The sequence below is a fragment of the Microcaecilia unicolor genome, chromosome 7 (genome assembly GCF_901765095.1).
Source record: "Microcaecilia unicolor chromosome 7, aMicUni1.1, whole genome shotgun sequence".
Lineage (NCBI taxonomy): Eukaryota > Metazoa > Chordata > Amphibia > Gymnophiona > Siphonopidae > Microcaecilia > Microcaecilia unicolor.
Window position 1 is genome coordinate 43,969,892 of NC_044037.1, and position 21,739 is coordinate 43,991,630.

The window sequence follows — 21,739 nt, forward strand, 5'->3', positions numbered from 1 at the left end:
CCGCAATTCAGTGGTTAAGCAGAAGGCTGACGAACCAGGGAAGCCTGGTTCAAATTATACTGTGGCTTCTTGTGACCTTGGGTAAGTCACTTAACCCTCCACTGTTTCAGGTGCAAGCTTAGACTGTGAGCCCTTCAGGGACAAGGAACTACCTACTACTGCAACTCATCTTGAACTACAGCAGAAAAGGAATGAGCCAAATCCAACTTTGAAGATGAATTCAAAAGTGCTTATAGCTTTTTGACGTTAGACAAATGTGGCTTGATGAGAATTGCACAATGGTGACACTTTAAAGAGCAGTTCTATAACTGGGGGTGTGTAGTTGTATGCATCGTGTGTACAAACTAGAGAATGACACTGGGACAAATTTTGTCCCCGCCCCCCTCTCCATGGGTTCTGCCTCCGTCTCCACCCCGTCCCTGCTGCCCCCATCTCCCTGACAGGCCCTGTCTCCGCCCCCACCCCATCCCTGTGAGCTCTGTCCTCATCTGCAGCAGAGTCAAGCACATCATTTTATATTTAAATCTTTTTATTAAAGTATAAAAAGGCACAATATGCTGTTCAACTGCTGTGTATGAATTACAAATAAAAAAGAATAATGAGCAGCTATAACCCCACCACCATTACCCTCTACCCTTCCAATCCCAACAATAGCTGATTTCTACTACCCCAAGGAATCCTAATCCACCCTGTAAAAATGTCCATGGGTATGCATTGTATGCCCTAGAGGAGAAAAATATGCCTTATGAAGCACAGTTACGACTTTTTAATCTGTGGATGAATAAGAAGTCATCAACATAATCTAAGGATTCAGTCTAGCTCTCCTGTCTTCCACAGTCCCTCCTGCAATAGAAGATGTCTTCTTAGAAGGTGTGCTGGTAGCAGGATGTACAAGATCCCCCATGCAAATTTTGCTAGCTGTGGCCAGCATGTTTGCTTGTTTTTCCAAAAAATCAAAATATCGTGGTCTGCATCAATCAAACATGAATAGCAGTCCAGTTCATTAACAGGCTTCAAAGTATAAAGTGACAAGGGGACAAAGATTTTCCCTGTCCCCATCTCCGCTGTTACCATGGGTTCCCGTCCTCATGTCATTCTCTAGTACAGATGTTTGTGACTCCTGATGCAAGTGATTACACCGGAACATGGCACCATGTTGAGTCCTCCTTTTGAATATTTGCCATTTTAGCACCTACCTGGGCCTTTGGTGGCCTACATTTTTTTTATGTGACAATAAACTTTGCTGTTTTCAAATACTTTGTGGCATTTTCTTCCACAGTAAGGGTCCTCCAAAATAAGCCTGTGGGTCCACCCCTAATTTCTGGTACTATTGTTTGTTCGTAGGTTAGCCCTTCTTTTTCTGTGCTTTTTCTAATTCACTAGAAATAGGTGCAGTCTGTTGTTCAAGACCTTAACGTAATCAGCAACTCAGTCACTTTGAAATCAAGAATATTAAGTTCCTTGATAAATTACACCCTTTTACCATACCATTGTGTTACTTAGAATGCATTTTTTTTTTTTTTATTACATTTGTACCCCGCGCTTTCCCACTCATGGCAGGCTCAATGCGGCTTACATGGGGCAATGGAGGGTTAAGTGACTTGCCCAGAGTCACAAGGAGCTGCCTGTGCCGGGAATCGAACTCAGTTCCCCAGGACCAAAGTCCACCACCCTAACCACTAGGCCACTCCTCCACTGACAGAGTGGAGGAGTGGCCTAGTGGTTAGAGTGGTGGACTTTGGTCCTGGGGAACTGGGTTCAATTCCCACTGCAGGCACAGGCAGCTCCTTGTGACTCTGGGCAAGTCACTTAACCCTCCATTGCCCCAGGTACAAATAAGTACCTGTATATAATATGTAAGCTGCATTGAACCTGCTATTAGTGGGAAAGTGCGGGGTACAAATGTAAGAAAAAAAAAAAAAGCTATAATGTGATTGGACTGTAAAGGATACTATGGAACGTGTTCTGACTTTGCAGATGAATCACTATAATGGAATTCTTGCAAAATTGCTCATTACATCCACATAAATTAATCACAAGTTGTGTTGCTAGACTGAATACTACGGAAAGTAATAAGAATTTGCCTAATTCACATTGCTGGTAATTAAACCAAATCATTGAAGTGTTACAAGCAAATTAAGATATGCCAAGTTGTGCATGTTTTGTAGTTTAGGTCACCTGTTTAGTAAGTACAAAGCTGAGGTGCAGGAAGAATACAATTCTCGGAATTCCTACAGCTTTTTCTCAGTAAGTGTCCCAAACAGCCAAAAGAAGAAAATGGGGGGGGGGGGGGGGGGGAGGAATCAGTAGCTAAGGTCCCTCTTAACACGTGAAATTATCAGTTATAACGCTGAAGGCCTAGTGGCTTTAAGATTTGTATATATTTGTTTAATAAATCATGTGTTTTCAAGAGAAACCAACTGGAAAAGATATTTATGTTTGAAGTTCCAAAGAAATATGTGTTTAATACAGAGGAGATATTTGAAGCCCTCTCTGGGGATTTCTATATTTTTTACATGTGGGTCTGGGGGCTGCTAAGGAAGTGAAGGGCAGAACATGCGGGCAGCTGTGTTCTACCAATAACCCTGCTGCAAACCAGTTAGCTAAACTAGAGACTTGAAGCCTGCCTCAGCAGCCACTCCCATGCGCAAGAGCTTGGGCTGACTGGTGAGTGCAGCCTCATGCTGAGAAAGTGACAAATTCTGTACAGAGGTTGGGCTGCAAACCAATAAAAAGCAAGGCAAATGACATGAACTACAAAACTATATATTAAGAACTAGTTATTTATTGGAATGACTTGATATATCATGATTTGAACTGTAAAACTAGGGCAATTGCCCTGGGTCCCTAGGACAGTGTGTGCTCCAGGCCTACCTGCAGGTGAAGGGAGTCTGTTAATTGGCTTTGGGGTCTCCTTCCAAATCTTGTGGGCCTTGGCCATATCTAACACTGGCTCTGTACATTCCAAAACCAACATATTCTAATCATTAAATACAAAATAAAATTATTCTTTCTCCCTTTTTATCTGGTCATTTTATTTTTCTAATCGTCCTAGTCTCTGGTTTCTGCATTATTATGTCTTCTCTTGGCTCTTTTTCCAGTATCTCCTGTTTGATTTCTTCTCTCTCCGTGTCCATCATCCATATCTCTTCTGTGGCCATGTGTCCAGGTATCCTGTACCTTGTCTGGTATCTCGCCTCTGTGCCCCTGTCCTTATCCTCCTCTGTGTGTAGTAGGTCACCTCTGTGTCTCTGCCATTATCCTCTCCTGTGAGCAGAATGTCCCCCCCATTCTTTTCCTCATGTGCATCTCATCTGTGTCCTGTTCCTGTGTCCAGAATCTTCCCCAATTTTCCCCTCATATTCAGCATACCCTATCTATATCCTTTTTAACCCCCCCCCCCCCCCACCCCATCAGCATTTCCTCTTTATTTCTCTATCCTCTGTCCTTATTTCCGCTCTCCCTGCTGCTCTAATATCATTCATCTGGGTCCTTATTTCTTGCTGTCCCCGCCATATCTGCCTCTCCCCTGCAGCAGCTCCTTTCCCTGTGCCCTTGCTGGCTCCTCAGCCATGGTTCTGACATGAGACTTGACATGACCACTAGAAATAAACCTGTTTGCATCTCTTTTTTCTGTGCCCAATCTATTATCTAATTAGTGGTGCTTGGCTACAACAATGCTATTGGAATAAAAGGAAACAAGACGGTGGACTTTTAAGGGCTTCAGATTGCTCTAGATTGAAGTCTAAAGCACTTTTGTAGGACAAACTGTTGAAGGCTTTGTTCTTTTGGACATGTGACCAGGAAATAAATGTTGAAAAGAAGATGATAGGTTGGTTAAGGTGTGAATAGTGAGGTAACTAAATTTGCTGATGCCACAAAGTTATTCAAAGTTGTTAAATCTCAAGAGGATTGTGAAAAATTGGAAGACAACCTTGGGAGACTGAGCATCCAAATGGCAGTTGATGTTTAATGTGAGCAAGTGCAAAGTGATGCACGTGGGAAAGAGGAACCTGAACCATAACTATGTGATGTGAGGCAAGGTTCCACATTAGGAGTCAACAACCAGGAAAAGGATCTGAGTCATTGTTGATACTTTGAAACCCTCTTACTGTGCTGCAGTGGCAAAGAACGCAAATAGAATGTTAGATATTATTAGGAAAGGAATGGAAGATAAAAATTAGGATGTTATAATGCCTTTGTATCGCTCCATGGTGCGACTGCACCTTGAATACTGTGTGCAATTCTGTTCACCGCACCTCAAAAAAGATATAGTGGAATTAGAAAAGGTACAGAGAAGGGTGATAAAAATGATAAAGGGGATGGGATGACTTCCTTATGAGGAAAGGCTGAAATGGCTTGGGCTCTTCAGCTTGGAGAAAAGACGGCTGAGGGGAGATATGATTAGAGGTTTATAAAATACTGAGTGGGGTGAAATGGGTAGATGTGAATCGCTTACTCTTTCCAAAAATACAAGGACTAGGGGGCATGCAACGAAGCTACAAAGTAGTAAATTTAAAATTAATTGGAGAAATTATTTCTTCATTCAATGTGTAATTAAACTTTGGAATTCATTGCCAGGGAATGTGGTAAAATCAGTTAGTAGGAATTAAAAAAGGTTTGGATAGCTTCCTAAAAGAAAAGTCCATAAGCCATTATTAAAATGGACTTGGGAAAATCCATTGCTTATTTCTGGGATAAGAAGCATAAAAAGTATTGTATTGTTTTTGGATTTTGCCAGGTACTTGAGACCTGGATTGGCCACTGTTGGAAACAGGATACTGGGCTTGATGGACCTTCAGTCTGTCCCAGTAGGGCTTTTAAATATATGTATGTAATTTTGTAACCCACCTTGGATAAAGTATATAATAAAAACAGAAACAAAACATGTGAATAAGTACTTCCTATCTCTGTGTTTAAACCTGCGGTGGTGCCGGTCATCATGCAAGAAGGAAAACAACATACACTCGATGCTGTTTAAAGGATTGATGTGGGGGAGAGGGTGCTGAAAAACAAAAGTAGGCTGTGGGTGAGGAGAGGGTACCACACCCCCTTGAGCCTGCAGTGACCTTCTCAATTATAGCAGACTGCCTTGGTCTATAAATATTAATTGAATATCAAAGGTTTATATGATAATGATAAAATGCAGGCTCTGCAAATATTCACTGTTATACAAATGTGTAAAAGTATCCTAAATCCACTATCATACCTGTTTGAAGAAGGTATTTCCATGGGGCAAAGTTTGGGAGTTTGCACATTTTCTTTCCAATAAAGTACACCAGTAGTCATGCACATGTGTAATATGTCTACTGTGCTGTTGCTGGTTGCATGTAGAAGTAATTTTAGAAGGGAACAGATGCAACCCATTTATGCATTTGGGTCTGTAACTGTCTTTATGTAAAAATGTTTAACCTTATTTTTCTCCTAATCTTTTTATCAGGTATTGAAAGAAACTAATGCATGTTTATTATATTTATAGCCCACTTATACCTAGACAGATTACATTAAAAACATACATAAAAGCAAACAATTTACACCTTGATACAGGAATCATTATTAATCTACCTGCTCCATATCTTTAAGATCTATGCTGAACCTGCCTGACTCTGGAGTTTCTGAATTGGTTTCAGCCATAAAATCTTTCAAATCTGAACAATGTTCAACCATTTTCTTTATTTTCACTCAATTATTAATGCAAAATGTGTTTTAATGAAAACGTTGCAAGATTATATGGTTGTAAGTACATTTTATGGAAAATGATGCATTCCATTCAGACTTAGAAATCAAAAGACCTTGCTTATAATAAAATTAAAAGTCATGTTTTCTCAAAATAATTCTTTTGAAGTACAATAATTAGTTTCTGCTATAAGGTTTACTTTGCCTATTATAAATATTTTACAGTGTCATTAATATGTAAATGTGTTCAAGCTGTGAATATATAGTATGGTTTTTAGAGGGAAATTAGCATTTTGCATCTGGAATAAATAATGAAGAGAAGTAAAAGGATAGGGAACAGTGTTTTGCCAAAGAAAAGCAATCACTTAAAGAGGGAGGGGTAATTTGTTTTATTTCAAAGGTGTATGATGTTTGAACTGTTCTTGAACATACATTTTGATGTATGTTCTTATGTAATTTGGTATTTTTGTTCATCATTCATTGGTTCAATAAAATTACCTTTGACAAATTAAATAAAAAACAATCGCTAGGGCAGGTAACACCATTGTCTACATTTCATGTTTGCACGAACACCCGGATAACAACATTTTCCCTATGATCATCAAGAAGTAAAACCATATGTAAAAGATAAATGTGAAAATAAAAAGGCCATGAAGGAACTGAATTAATGTGCATAGTTTCCAGGGCTTTTCTACCTCACTTCATTTCCAGAAAGAAAGAGTAATACCCTTACTACTAATCATAAATAATACATTAAAATTAATGTAGATTAAGTTCAGTAGTTCCCTTTTTACATCTAACTGAGCTTGGAAATTGAAAAAGAAATATTTTAGAATTAAAGATCAATTATTCTATCACTAAAATGTAAATGAAAACATCAGTCTGAAGCATAGTGGGGGCTTGGTGACAACAGTAAATCAAGCTTGGGATTCTGGTATAAACAGCACCATCTGGCTACTCTTGCTCCCACACCTCGATCTGGAAGGACGCCACTACCTCGATAACCCAAACCTAGAGCAGCTGAATTACCCTAACTATTGCTCCACTGTCTTCTTTCTCAAGCATGAGAGGAGGTTAGGTGGCAGGCTCAGAGGGAGGGAAATGGAGAGAAGACCTCTCCTCCTCCCCTGTGCCACTAGAAGAGGCAGGTGACAGGCTTGGAAGGAGGAGAATGGAGAGGCACTCACTTGCCTATGGGTACTCAGATGCTAAGTTTCTGCCTGGGGCAAATGGAAGGCTACTGAGAAAATTGGAATATGTAGAATATAAATCACATCAAATTCAAAATTTCTACAATTACAAAAGTGTTGAAAGGTGAAAATGGGACTCTCACACATGAAAAATCGTGGAGAAAAAAAGACCTCAGTATGACCGGCAACACCTCCTTTCAAAGGACACGCCTTATAAGAGAGGGTGCCTCTTTAATCATGTCTTAGAAAAAAACTCCACATTAGCTAACTTCATGACCTATATGCCCAAGCACCTTATCCAACACTTATAGGTGAAGACACGGTTGTTTAAATACAACGTAATGACCAAAAAAACGTTACTTATCTTGGATGGTGAAAACGATAAGAAAATCTTCCACAGATTAATGCAGACACTTAAATTGCGATTGCATTGTCTTCATATCCCGACAGGGAAGCCCTGTTTCGCTGATGGATGGCTGCGTCAGGGGAAAGTTTTTTTTTATGTTCAACAGTTTTTATTGAATTCAAATATTGCAAATTACAATCAGTAGTATTTACATAAGTTTCAAAACATGTAAGTTGTACAACAAACTACCAGTCTTAACCGTGTATTCTTATTTTTAACCTCTTTATCTTTCCCTTCCCCTCCCACTTATCTCTCTTTTGGGCACCAAGTCATCTTAACATCAACATTCTTAGTTTATTAAGGATTAAACTTTCCCCCTGCGGTGTTAGCTTGTCTAAATAGGGACTCCAGATCTTTAAAAACCGATCCTTGCGTTTATATGAGCCTCTGGCCTCTTGCGCTTCCCAAGTTAGTACCTGGTGAACCTGGTTGCGCCAATGCAAAAACTCAGGGGCCTCCTGTGAAGTCCACTTTTGCAAGATGCATTTTCTTGCTATCAAAGCTTGCGGCACAGCATTATTCCCCCCCCCCCCACTCTGAGTCCCCTGAATGAGCCAGGACAGTCAAGCACCACCTGATTAGGTGTCCCCTGGACACGGCTCGCCATCCAGGGGAAAGTGTTTAATAACCACCTACAAGAGATAAGCTCACCTCGTGTGCTTCCATGGGCATCAAAAAAATTGAAATGTCAGCCCAAATGGAGGGCTCCCATCACAAATAGTTGATCTGAGGGGGTAGAAGAGAAGGGGCCCAAGAGATACAGTGGAAGCAGAAAAAGATATTCTGCCACAAACAGATGATTCTGGGGGGGGGGGGGGGGGGGGGGAGGGGAGGAGACGAGAGAACCAGTAGAAGGAATTAAAACTTCCACTGTGAACAGCTGTGTCAATGGGTTGAGGAAAGTCTTGTTGTAGGCCAGAAATTTCCCAACCCTGTAGTAGAAGATGGCAGATAAATATCAATTGGTCTATACAGTCTGATGGTTGTCTTCTTCCCTGCTGTCCATGTCTGGTGCTGAGAATTAGGAGTCATAATAATCTGTTATCAGGATGAAGAGCATAGGAATTAGGCAGGGGAACCATAAGCTGTTGGGCAATCATGAAAAGCTCCTGTGGGTGATTCAGTCCGTGTCTAGACAAGTAGTAAAATAGAATTGTTTGGCCTTTACAACTGCATGCCTATATCTATCAGGACCAAAATGATATTATTCTAGATAACAAGACTCTCTGGTGTGTCTTCATCTCCATTTCAGTCTCTGTAGTTCTCTCTTATGGGAATGAAAAGTGGTTGTATGCAAAGAACCCATGAGAATCCAGTAAAACAGAAGAGGCCTTCAATATTGAGTGCCATGCTGAGCATAATTATCTAATGTACACGATGGAGACCCACCAGACAGTTGAGAAACAGCAGAGAAAAACTCATCAAATTTTTAAAAATGCTGAAATGGCCTCAAGAACAGTGAAGGAGGCAGAGTAGTAGAGGATACAATGGTAGACATGGCTTTACCAGGGGCCCAGCTCAGCCAACAAAGAATCCCACCCTTGTGATTAGTGATGCCTTAGCAGGAAAGAAAGTTAGGTCTAGGGTACCACCATACTCATGTGTGGGGAACCATGTCAATTTGAGTCCGTCCCCAAGATGACAATGTAGCTAGAAAAGACTCAACAGAATCAGAGATGTCATGTGAAATAGATGGAATATTAAAATCCCCTAAAAATAACAATTTGGTAAGATCAATGGGTGCAGCAAATATATTTCCCAGTAACACAAATAAGGTGGCAGTCCCCAGGTGGCCTATATAGCAGGCACATTATCACAAATTACTATTCAGTAATAAAGCTTCTGAGATGATAAACAGAGGGACACAAACTGCAGGTATTTCTTTGAACAAACCAAAACCCACCCCATGCCCCACTTCCCTAGATTTATAGAAAACCTTACAATCACTAGCCCTCAACTGGTTAACTAAGGCAGTGTCCATAGCTAAAATCCAAGCAAGTCAGTAGCACAGTCAACAAGTAAATCATACAAAAGAGGGATATTATTTCGAGCTGACACACATTTATCATCACACAAGAGAGAATGGAGGAAGGTTGGAAGAAGGGGAACTAATAGAAACACTATGGAAGACCGAAGACAAGCACACTGGGAATTTATGAATAGGATTACAAATGCTGTAATGGCCATAACCTATCACATCTGAAACAGACATATTCACAGTAAAGAAATTATATAGAAAACAACCCAGAGTCCTATAAGTCCAGGGGTTAACCATTGGCCACTCACTTTTTTTTTTTTTTTTGGGGGGGGGGGGGGGGGGGAGAATTCACAAGATGCTATTTCTAATAGGACAAAATTTATGGCAATTTGCCACACAGTTGAATTTCTGACCTGAAGAAAAATGTGTTTAGTCCAATAAAAAAGGTATCTTATTTTCTTTTCTTTGTCTTATTTTATTTCTATTACTGTTATGAACCGAAAATGTTTACATCAATAAGTAAATAAAATAAAATAAAATAGGCTTTTATATATCCAGGATGCCCCCCCTCCCTTCCCCTTCAAGGACGCCCCCTCCCCTTTGAGCTCCAGGACACCCCCCCCCTCCCGAGTTCCACGGCCCCGCGCCTCCCTCCCTCTCTCTGTCTTCCCTCCGAGTGCAAGTACGATCTGTCCTCAGGCAGCCCCTCATATTCCAGCGTGCCGGCTGTAATTTAAAAACTGTTACCTCGGGGTCCGGCGTCCACAGTGAAGGCGAGCGGCGCTTCAGCCTGCCTTCCCATCTGTTTCAGCTCTGCCTCTGGTCCCGCCCTCATTTCCTGTAAGGGTGGGACCAGAGGCAGAGCTGAGACAGATGGGAAGGCAGGCTGAAGTGCCGCTCGCCTTCACTGCGAACCCCAAGGTAACCATTTTTCAATTACAGGAAGGCAAGGGGCTGCGCAGGACAGGTCATGCTTGCAGTCAGAGGGGAGAGAGAGAGAGGGGGGCGTGGATCTCGGAGAAGAGGGGGGCTTGGAACTCGGAGGGAGGGGGGCTGCAACTCAAAGGGGAGGGGGGTCCTGCAACTTGAAGGGAAGGGGGCCCTGCAACTTGGAGGGGAGGGAGGTAGGGGGCATGGAACTCAGAGGGGAGGGGGCTGGAACTCGGAGGAGAGGGGGAGGAGAGGGGGGCCTTGAACTTGGAGGGAGGATGGGGGCGGTCGGTAGGATATGCCTTTTTAAACAGGTAAGTTTTTAGTGATTTCCGGAAGTTTAGGTGGTCAAACATTGTTTTCACAGCTTTTGGTAATGCATTCCACAGTTGTGTGCTTAAATAGGAGAAACTGGATGCATAAGTTGATTTGTATTTTAGACCTTTGCAACTTGGATAGTGGAGATTGAGGTATGTTCGTGTTGAGCTGGACGTGTTTCTGGTTGGTAGGTCTATGAGATCTGTCATGTATCCTGGGGCTTCGCCGTAATTTTGTGAACCAGGGTACAGATTTTGAAAGCAATACATTCTTTGATTGGGAGCCAGTGCAGCTTTTCGTGTAGGGGTTTTGCGCTTTCAAATCATGATTTTCCAAATATAAGCCTGGCTGCAGTATTTTGAGTGGTCTGAAGGTTCTTTAAGATTTGTTCATTGCATCCCACATAGATTCCATTGCAGTAGTCTGCGTGGCTTAGTATTTATTTTAGTTACATTTGTACCCCGCGCTTTCCCACTCATGGCAGGCTCAATGTGGCTTACATATACAGGTACTTATTTGTACCTGGGGCAATGGAGGGTTAAGTGACTTGCCCAGAGTTACAAGGAGCTGTGCCTGAAGTGGGAATCGAACTCAGTTCCTCAGTTCCCCAGGACCAGAGTCCACCACCCTAACCACTAGGCCACTCCTTCACTTTGTATCAAGTTGCGAAATGTTTCCCTCGGGAAGAATGGTTTCACACATTTGAGTTTCCACATTGAGCGGAACATTTTCTTTGTCGTGGATTTCACTTGGCTCTCTAGTGTAAGGTTATGATCCATTGTGACGCCGAGGATTTTCAGGCTGTCTGAGATGGGGAGGGTGTAATCTGGGATGTTTGTGCAGCGCTGCATATGCCTTGTAGCGCTATAGAAATACTAAATAGTAGTAGTATTTATAATTGTGGGGTTGTCCGCATTGTATTGGGATGAGATAGTTTTTTCTGTGTTGTTTTAGTTGAAATGCATTTGCCCATGAGTTCATGATATTCAAACTGAGCCTGATTTTGTATACTTATGTTGCTGGGGCTGTCTTGGTACACTTCCATCTTACAATATTTCCAGGTTATAGGGTCTTCCTTCCTTCCTTGCATGTGAGAGTGCAGTATCTTTGGTGCTGTAATCATGCAGGCAGGTGACTATGTCCCAGGGTTTATTCTCTAAGCGGGCCCAATATCTCTGTGAGCTCTGTCAATTATCACTGAATTCCTGGCCTTCTGCCCCTCAGTCACCTGCTGGAATAACTTCTCACAAATATTTTTTACCATTTCTTTGCAGGTCTCATAGTTAGCCTCCTCTAGTACTCCTCAAATGTGGATATTATACCTCCTAGACCTATTTTCCAAGTCTTCAATTTTTTTCATTGAATTTTTAAGATATGCATACACAATGGGATATATGTGGATGCCTGTACTCCTTCCTCACACGTCTATTCAAGCCTCCAACTTCTCATGCCTGGAGCCTAGCTCCAAGATTTCTTTTCTAATTTCTGCTAGTGCTCCTCATATTTCATCATGCACAAATTTCAATCTATTTTAAGTTCTTGCATCCAGGCATTTAAATCGGAGTTACAACTAGCTGTCTCTCACTCTCTAATTGCAGCTCATTCTCTGTCTTGGCATCATTGTCCTCAGCTGCCATTTTGCAAGGACTTCCAACACATGGCTCCATGCTGCTTTCATATGCCTGCGGTGCTGAACCACTTTTTCTAATGTGGCAATATGTATGGCCTCAGTGCTGGGTAAGCTCTTCAATCACTTTTGGGAGTTTTGCAATGATTTCTCCATCTTTTCTGGCTAGCCCCGACAGAGCTCAGCGATCAGGCTGCCATCCTGAACTGTGACATCTTTTCCTCCACCAATGTGCCTTACTATTTTTTCCCCTCCACATTCAGAAGTTTCAAGCCATTCCTTCAATTCTGCTACAGAACTGGAACTCCTCATCCCATAGAAATGCATTGGATTTTTATTTTATTTGGGGGGGGGGGGGCATATTTTATCTCTGGAACCCCAGTCAGATTTAGCCCATTTTCAAACTCAGGTCTTTTTACCTGTTTTTTTTTTTCTCCTCCTGCCACGTTTCATCCCATTCCATTACATTTTTGGAGAGTTATTTTGCCCCCAGACAGACAGTGTTGGCCCTCTTTCGTAGAATTCTTTCCAACTTCTGTTGGATTGGAAAGAATAAGATGACTTAAATTAACCTGGTATAATACTTTCTAGTTTGACCATAGTTTACAGTTGTAATGCATTACATATCCAATGACATTACTTAAACATCATTATGTTGAATATGCCACCGCCATCTCATCATAACAAAAACCTGTTCCTTCTTAAATTCCAGTTATGTCTCCCCTTTTAACTTTTTAATGAAACACAATATATAATACAAATTACAGAGCTGAATAGTAAAATTATACAGTTAAATTTATTTGCTCTAGAAAGACTGTGTACATAGAAATATATTGTATCAACAAGAACCCAACAGAGCTAGCTGTCAGTTGTATGGCCTCCTATCATGTGAAAATATTTATATTCCTCAGGCAAACATGAGAAGATGTAACACAAAGGTTACTGGCCAATAACAGGATGCTTATTCAAAAAACAAAAAAAATACATAAAGTACAATTTATTGCATGAAACTAAGTCAGACATTTTTCTTCTAATTTAAGACACCATTTCTTCTATGCCACAAATAATATCAATTTTGTTGTACTCTGAACAATATCTAATACCAGTGCTTTTCTAAAAAGTAATTTTGAATAAAAGCATTTATCTCTATGCATAAATGTAGATTTACAAATCATTTGGCCAAACACATGGAGGCATATAATTATGGCAATATGCTTTATAAATATACATCAACATCTATATCTATCTATAGAGAGACAGATAAAGATAGCTAGCTAGTTGTGCTTTCCAAATTGCCTTTTCCAGTATTAGGAATCAATTATCTCATAAGCAGTTTTGGCAACTCTAAATCCTTACAGCTAGATTTAGTAAAGTATGCTACCAAGTTAGCACACTCAGGGGATCTTTTACAAAGGCACAGTAGCATTTTTAGCACGAGCTAAAAATGCTAGCGCACCTTTGAAAATGGCCCACTCAATGCATGTTACTACTACTACTACTATTTAGCATTTCTATAGCGCTACAAGGCGTACGCAGCGCTGCACAAACATAGAAGAAAGACAGTCCCTGCTCAAAGAGCTTACAATCTACTAATGTGCATTAATAATATATAGGTCCTATTCCATTAAATGTGACCTGCAGTAAACAACGAACGTACATTAAGGTGTACTAGCACACAGTAATGCAGTAAGTAGCACCTTTTAGTAAATCTAGCTCTTATCACTGAAACTAAATATAAAAGTCTTTAGTATAGTAAATACACAGGACCTGATTCAAGAAGTCTCAGGCGGCAGAGTACTTTGTGCATGAGAAAATCTCAAATCACTTATCAGATTGGTCACATTTGGGGGGTTTTAGTAGGTGTACACTATTTTGCTCGGCTCACAATTTTTTAAAATCTGAATTAAGCCCTAAGAGACCTATTTGGAAAGCATTTGAATCACACAATTGCTGAAAATGGCTATATTCCATACAGAAGAATTTATGCTCTGATTAAAGCCGAATCAGTCACAATGGAAGACTAGTTATTTTCCAGTGCTGAAAATCTCCACACAAGACCTGGCTGCAATTGTTTGGATTAGAATCAAAGGATGTTTTCCAACAGTATAAAGTCGTCAGAGAAATTAGGACCAATTCTGATCAAAACAGTGATCAACTAAGGTGCTTTATGTGGCTGCAAAAACAAATGAGTCAGTTGACTGCGTTGACAAATAACCAGATTTGAACGAGCCCCTTATTGTATAAGGCTCTTATAAATATAACTCACATTTATAATATCTTTTCAATAAATTAAAAAATACCTACATTCAAAAGGTCCTGCTAATTTTATCGCTAATAACAGACTGGTCTATAGTCATTACAATAAAGATAAGAAGTAAACATTTGTGCTTGTTTTACTAGATGTTAGACAGTTATAATCAAGTCAGACATCACCAAAAACCCTCTCCCTCCAAAAACAAAAATAAAAACAACCTCTAGACTCTTTATATAGAATGAAAATAAAATAATGAATGGTATAACTGGGGTGGGCAGCATATATGCATTGTTTCTTCTTCTCACATATGTTTTATTTTAAAAATGTATTTAAAATATAAAATGGGAAACTTCTTTGGCACTATAAAGGGGCATGTTTACTAAAGTGTGCTAAGCAGTTAATGCATGAATTAGAGCACACCGTTGGCACATGAGTACAGCAACCATTACTATACTGGCATGACAGCATGTGCCAAGTCACATGATAACTGCTTAGTGTGATACACGCAATAAAGAAATGTTCTGTGCAGTAACTGTACGAGCACATGCTGGAGAAGTTAGTGCACTGCTTTTGTACTTATCATGCATATTTAAACAGGACTCAAAGATAAAGTTTATTGGTTAGATAGGTGAATGCACTTGCCTGACAGTGGCTGGGCATCAAGATTCAGACTAAATGGCTTCCATAGAAATTTTATCACTGCGAGGCTCCTACTGCTGTTGAGAGTATCCATCTCGTACCTGCAACTGTCAATCGCTGTTTCTCTCTGTTTACAATTACAGCAGTGATCCTTAAATCTGGCCCTTAGGCCCCCAAGCAAGCCAGATTTTTATTCTTTTTAGAACTTCCATAACTGGATATATCTGTACATATCTGATTCATATTCCAGCCAATTTTTCAGAACTTGCTTACAATTAAAACCAGACCTGCTTAAGAGTCTCAGGGAGTGAATCTGAGAATGAATTCAGTAATGAAGGGATGAGCAGTCGCAGAACATATACTAAGAGATATCTATCAATGTTTTGTTCTAGTGGAAAAACTGCTCTGTATTTATCAATGATAATTCCCCCATATTTTATTTTAACAAGAAAATAAAACTTGAACAATGTTTGCATCAGACCAAATAATGTTGCTATGTTTGCCCTTAAATATCTAAATGTTTTGTCTAGCAGGTCAAACTGGCTCTAAAATTAACTTTTTCTTTATTTTATTGTCCAAGAAAGGTGAACTGTCATTTACATGCAGGTCTAATGTGATTTACTTGATCAAAAATATGATATTTTCTGGAAACGTCTTTATTTTTCTAATAGGAGTGACTTTCAAAGTCATTAGTACCATTTAAAACTATCCAGGGTAGAATAGCAAGAAATTTCCAGTTTTACAATGCCACAAAGAAGTTTCCTAAATGAATCAATCCAACATCACTAATATATTACCTTATCTAAATGTACTATATCTCCATAAATAAATAGATCTTAGCCTAAAGATAGCATGTTTGGAGGTTAACTACAAATTTTCATTGGAAAAAAGTCTAATCCAAAAATAACTATACCCTAAAGTTTAAAAATGTTTCCTTATACAGCCATAATGAAAGATTTGTGAGAGGTCATTGACAAAACTCAGTCAGATATTTTGCAACATTAAAGAATTGTACATATGATGAATCATGTCTGTGAGATGGCTCCAGTCACTATTTTCCTTAGAGTTGTGAAGTTACTTGGATAAGGGATCATTGAGTGGAATGAATGGAGAGCAGGAGTCCAAAGAGGATGCTGGAGACTCCATCATGCTGTTGCCTTTAGCAGGTGAACTGCAGGAAGAGCCCACACTGCTGTTACTGCCATCCAGGATTCCTGGAGAGAGGCTGGAAAGAAAAAAAAAAATATCTATAGACCGCTTTCATAACATTTAAAAGAAAACAAAAGGATTTGCTTTTGGATGCATATCAGTTCTGTAATTAAACTTAAAAAAAAAAAAGATGCATACATATTTAAAAGGATTAAAAAAAACTGAATAGAAGACAGCAAAATAAAAACTACCTGTTTGTACTGGCAGCATTTCTTTTGTATTTCCATGTGAGCAAGATACTGAAAAAACACTCATTCTCAAAATATTCAGAAAGTGTGAGCTGGCAAACAGACAGCACTTAATAAAAGCAAATATAGTTTCAGAAGCATCTTGTGAGTAGAAATTTCATACATGAGAATTAGAATTTACAGAATAATTATATTTGTATGTCATAGTGACGATGAGAACCCAAAATCTAAAGTATAATATCATCCACGCATAATTTCTTTTACTTGTTCAACTAAAAGATTTCACAATATCCAAAATATCCTAACCTTTTCTGTGACCAATTTGGTAACTAACATTTTAATCTATGTATCTATATAAAATTTAAAAGGACTTGTACTTGCATAGGCTAATTTTAGAAAAAACTACATACCAGACCAAACCCCTAAAATACTACCGGTACATTGATGACATTTTTATGATTTGGACTGAAAGGGAAGAATCTCTAAAACAATTTTACAATTCCTTCAATACATACCATCCTACAATCAGATTCAAAATTGACTACTCCCCAGAAAAAGTCAATTTTTTGGACACCACAGTCTCAATCAGCAATGGCAATATACAAATATCTACATACAAGAAACCCACAGACAGATGCAGCTACCTCCACAACTCCAGCTTCCATCCTTCACATACAAAAAGATCCATTATTTACAGTCAAGCCATGATATACCACCGTATCTGCTCTGACCCAGGGAACAGAGACAGACACCTAGAAATCCTGGCTGCATCCTTCAAACATAAAGGCTACAATCCCAAAATAATCTCCAAGAATATTGCCTCCTCCCTCAAAACACCCAGGGAAAATCTACTACAGTACAAAGAAAAAAAGCCACAGACAGAATCCCCCTTATAGTGACATACAACCCAGAGCTGGAAAAATTAAGAAGAATCATAAAAGATCTACAGCCTCTACTCCAGGAGGATGAATTACTGAAAGAGATATTCCCATCCCCACCAGTGCTAGCTTTCAGACAGCCACCCAACTTAAAACAGAAGTTAATTAGAAGTAAGCTCCCAACACAGACTCAAAAAGAAGAGAATGGCACACATCCTTGCAATATATCCAGCTGCAAACTATGCCAAAACATCTCACAGGACCCCATAGAGGGGCATAATCGAATGAAAATGTCTATCTCCATGGGCGTTTATCTCCGAGAACGGGTCCGTGAAGGGGCGGACCGAACCGTATTTTCGAAAAAAATAGACATCCATGTTTTATTCAACAATGTGTGAGCTGGGCGTTTTTGTTTTTCAGCGATAATGGAAAATGAAAGCGCCCAGCTCAAAAACGAATAAATCCAAGGTATTTGTTCGTGGGAGGGGCCAGGATTCATAGTGCACTGGTCCCCCTCACATGCCAGGACATCAACTGGGCACCCTAGGGGGCACTTTTACAAAAACAAAAAAAAAAGGTAAAAGAGCTCCCAGGTGCATAGCACCCTTCCCTTGTGTGTTGAGCCCCCCAAATCCCCCTCAAAACCCACTGCCCACAAGTCTACACCATTACTATAGCCCTAAGGGGTGAAGGGGGGCACCTACATGTGGGTACAGTGGGTTTGGGGGGGGTTGGACGACTAATAAGCATTAAGCAGCACAATTGTAACAGGTAGGGGGGATGGGCCTGGGTCCACCTGCCTGAAGTCCACTGCACCTAACAACTGCTCCAGTGACCTGCATACTGCTGTCAGGGAGCTGGGTATGACATTTGAGGGTGAAAATAAAAAGTTGTGAAACTTCATTTTTTTGTGGTGGGAGGGGGTTAGTGACCACTGGGGGAGTCAGGGGAGGTCATCCCCGATTCCCTCCAGTGGTCATCTGGTCATTTAGGGCACTTTTTGGGGCCTTATTCGTGAAAAAACAGGGTCCAGGAAAAGTGTCCTAAATTCTAGCTAAAAACATATACTTTTTTCCCATTATCGGTGAAATGCGCCCATCTCTGTTCGGCAGATAACCACGCCCCAGTTCCGCCTTCGCCACACCTCTGACACGCCCCCATCAACTTTGTCCGCATCCGCGACAGAGTGCAGTTGAAAACGTCCAAAATCGGCTTTCGATTATACCGCTTTATTCGTTTTTGTGAGATAAACGTCCATCTCCCGATTTAGGTCGGAACTTGGGCGTTTTTCTCGTTCGATTATAAGCAGGATAGTCATTCACAAACGAAAAACATTCAACATAAAGGAATCCTTCACATGCTCATCTTCCAATGTGGTTTACATCATCCAGTGTAAAAAATGTGACCAAGGATGCTATATTGGAGAAACAAGCCAGATGCTAAAAACAAGATTTAACTTACATAGACATCACATGAAAAACGCCATTGCCAGCCAGGATGCCACGCCTGTGGGGCAACACTTTACAAAAACAGAACACTGTACTAGTGATTTCATAGTAAGAATCCTGAAAGGTAACTTTAAAACAATACAGGAAAGTAAGACCTTTGAAGTCAGAATGATTAAATATTTTGATACCCACCAGACAAGGACTTAACAGAGATCTGGACTTTCTAGCCCATTATAAGCCATAAAATTGTAAATTGTACTGCTTTGTTTGTCACTCTCCTGTCTCCATGCATATCCCCCTGTCTCACCCATCCACCTCCATCCCCACCCTGTTAGATTGTCACTGAAATGCTTTGATGTCTCACTTATATATACTGTCATCTACCAAGATTTGCTTATTTCCGATCTGACGAAGAAGGGCAACCTTCGAAAGCTAATCAAGAAATGTACTAAGTTACGTCCAATAAAAAAGGTATCATCTATTTTATTTTTCATGTTTTATTTCTATTGATTACCAGAAAAGCTACAGAAATTGACCTGTATCTGCATGTTTAGTTGTCTATTTTGATAAGGGCAAGTTAGAAAGAGAAAAAGAGTTAAATGACTGTTAAAGTCTGGCATTGGATACTGCAGTCTATGTAAGTTGTGAAATACACAAAACTCAAACTAGTAGACATACCACATGCAAAGTTCTAATGGCAAAAAATTTCCATACAGAACAGCTCATCAAGGAAGCATGTCTAATATGCTGTAAAACTGTTGTACCAGAAAAGCAATGAGATCACATTCTGACAAGAATTATGGAGAATGAAGAGGTTATGATCCCTTGGAACATTCTCATCCCAGTCAATAAAAAGCTGGAAGTGTAGTTGCTTACCTATAACAGGGATTTTCCATAGACAGCAGATGAATGTGACCACACTTGCTGGTGTTGTCTTCTGGACAGATTTGGTGTGCTGTGCTCTTTTCTAGCTCATTAAACTTTTATTTTAAAGGCACCTAAGTATGTGCAGGTGCTCCAGGGCCGATTTTAGGCATTGTGGGGCCCAGGGCAGAAATTAAAGAGGGGACCCCTGATCCCCTCTCCTCCCCCCCCCCCCCACCTGCATTGCTAGTATGCAGTCTGGGCATCTCTTAACCTTCTCCCCACCATGTTCCACTTCCCTCCCTTTCCCCTCACTTTGTGGTCTTCTTTAAAATTTATTTCCCTTCTCAGAGGCGCCTCAACGCAGTAGTCATCCTCACAGGCTGCCTGAAGCTTTTCCTCTCTACCGCGATCCACCTAGACAGAAACAGGAAATCATGGCAGAGGGGGCAGATTGTGGCAGAGGGCGAAAGCTATGGGGCCTGTGGCAGCTGCCATGTTTGCCACCCCCCCTAATGCTAGCCCTGAGGTGCTCCCATGCTGAATGTAGCTCTTCTCTCCTCAGTCAATATCCTAGCACAGTAATCAATGTAGTGCTGAGGGGAAGGTGGGAAGGAAATGTGTCACTGCATTTCCCTGCTGTTGATGGAGAATCCTCATTACAGGTTAGTAACTATGCTTTCTCCATCAACAAGCAGGGATGATGAAGGCACACTTGCCAATGAACCAAAAGCTGAAGGCTGCCCATGCAAAGACCAGCACAATGGGGTGGGCCGGAAAGGGGGTGGTACAATTATTTATAGGATAAATAGGTTTCTGAGTACAGACTGACCAATAGCAGCACCTTATTGAGAAGTGAGGTCTAGGCAGTAGCGCTTAGTAAAAATATAAACTGATGATCAATTGCCACCCTGAATATTTCTGAAATGGAAGATTAGCTATCGAAGTTGCTTCTGCTTGGAGGTAATGAGCTGTGACTTTCCCCAGAGCTCAGGTTGTGTTTAGAGTAACCAAAGTTGATACAATCCAAGATCCATCTAGAGAGGGTACAAGCGGACACTGGTAATCCTGGATTGTTTGGGTTGAATGCTACAAAGAGCTGTGAACTCTGACGGAATGGCTCCATTTTCTTGAGATAACATAAGGTGGCACGTTGACAATCCAGTGAAAGAATTACTTCTGCCTTATGAAGTGAGATTTAGGGAAAAAAATATTGGAAGGACAATGGATTGTTTTAGGTTAACTCTGATAGTACCTAGTGAGGACATTTGGGGTGGGTACATAGAACCACTTTATTATGCATGAACTGCTTGTACGGTGGATAGTGTACAAGGTCAGAGTTTTCTAGGTGATGTTTTAGCATGGCCTGACCCATAGGTTCAAAAGGAGCTTTGAGTACATGTGTTAAAACAATGCTGAGATTCCAGGTCAATGTCAGGTTCTTAAGGGGTGGTCGAATGGTCATCAGGCCTTTCATGAACTGAGACACTAAAGGATGAAGGGAAATTGGCTTCCCTTTAACTCTCTCACAGTGTGCTGATAAGGCAGACAACTGAAATTGCAGAGAAGTGGTTTTGAGAACTGAATTAGACTGATGAAAGAGGTAGTGCAAGACATCCTCTTTGAGGAGGAAGTAGAATCTATGTTACTTTGCTTACATCAATGAGTAAAATCAGTCCATTTAGATGTATACTAGTAAAAGAGGCCCATTTCCAAAAGAAATGAAACGGGCGCTAGCAAGGTTCCACGCCCCCCTCCCTACCTCTCTCTCTCTCTCCTCCGAGTTCCAAGGACCCCTCCCCTTCGAGTTCCAGGTCCCCCTCCCCTTCAAGTTCCAGGACCCACTCCCTCCCCTTCAAGTTCCAGGATGCCCCTCCCTCCCCTCTCCGAGTTCCACGCCCCCCCTCTCCTCCGAGTTTCAGACCCCCGTGCCTCCCTCCCTATCTCTCTGTCCCCTCCGTCAACAGTGAAGGCGAGCGGCGCTTCAGACTACCTTCCCATGTGTCTCAGCTCTGCCTTTGGTCCCGCCCTTCCGGAAACAGGAAATGAGGGCGGGACCAGAGGCAGAGCCGAGACACATGGGAAGGCAGTCTGAAGCGCCGCTCGCCTTCACTGCAGATGCCGAACCCCGAGG

The 21,739-nt window shown here is 40.9% G+C and overlaps 1 protein-coding gene across 3 annotated transcripts in view; it reads right to left on the bottom strand.

The window, feature by feature from the left end:
* Positions 1-13,721: 13,721 nt before the first annotated feature.
* LOC115473845 (protein FAM122A-like) overlaps positions 13,722-21,739 on the bottom strand; it is a 131,471-nt gene continuing 123,453 nt past the window's right edge. For all 3 annotated transcript variants that reach the window (XM_030208988.1, XM_030208987.1, XM_030208986.1), the window contains one exon: positions 13,722-16,243. In XM_030208988.1, the coding sequence (XP_030064848.1) occupies positions 16,093-16,243 (151 nt within the window). In that variant the 3' untranslated portion in view covers positions 13,722-16,092. The remainder of the gene's footprint in view (positions 16,244-21,739) is intronic.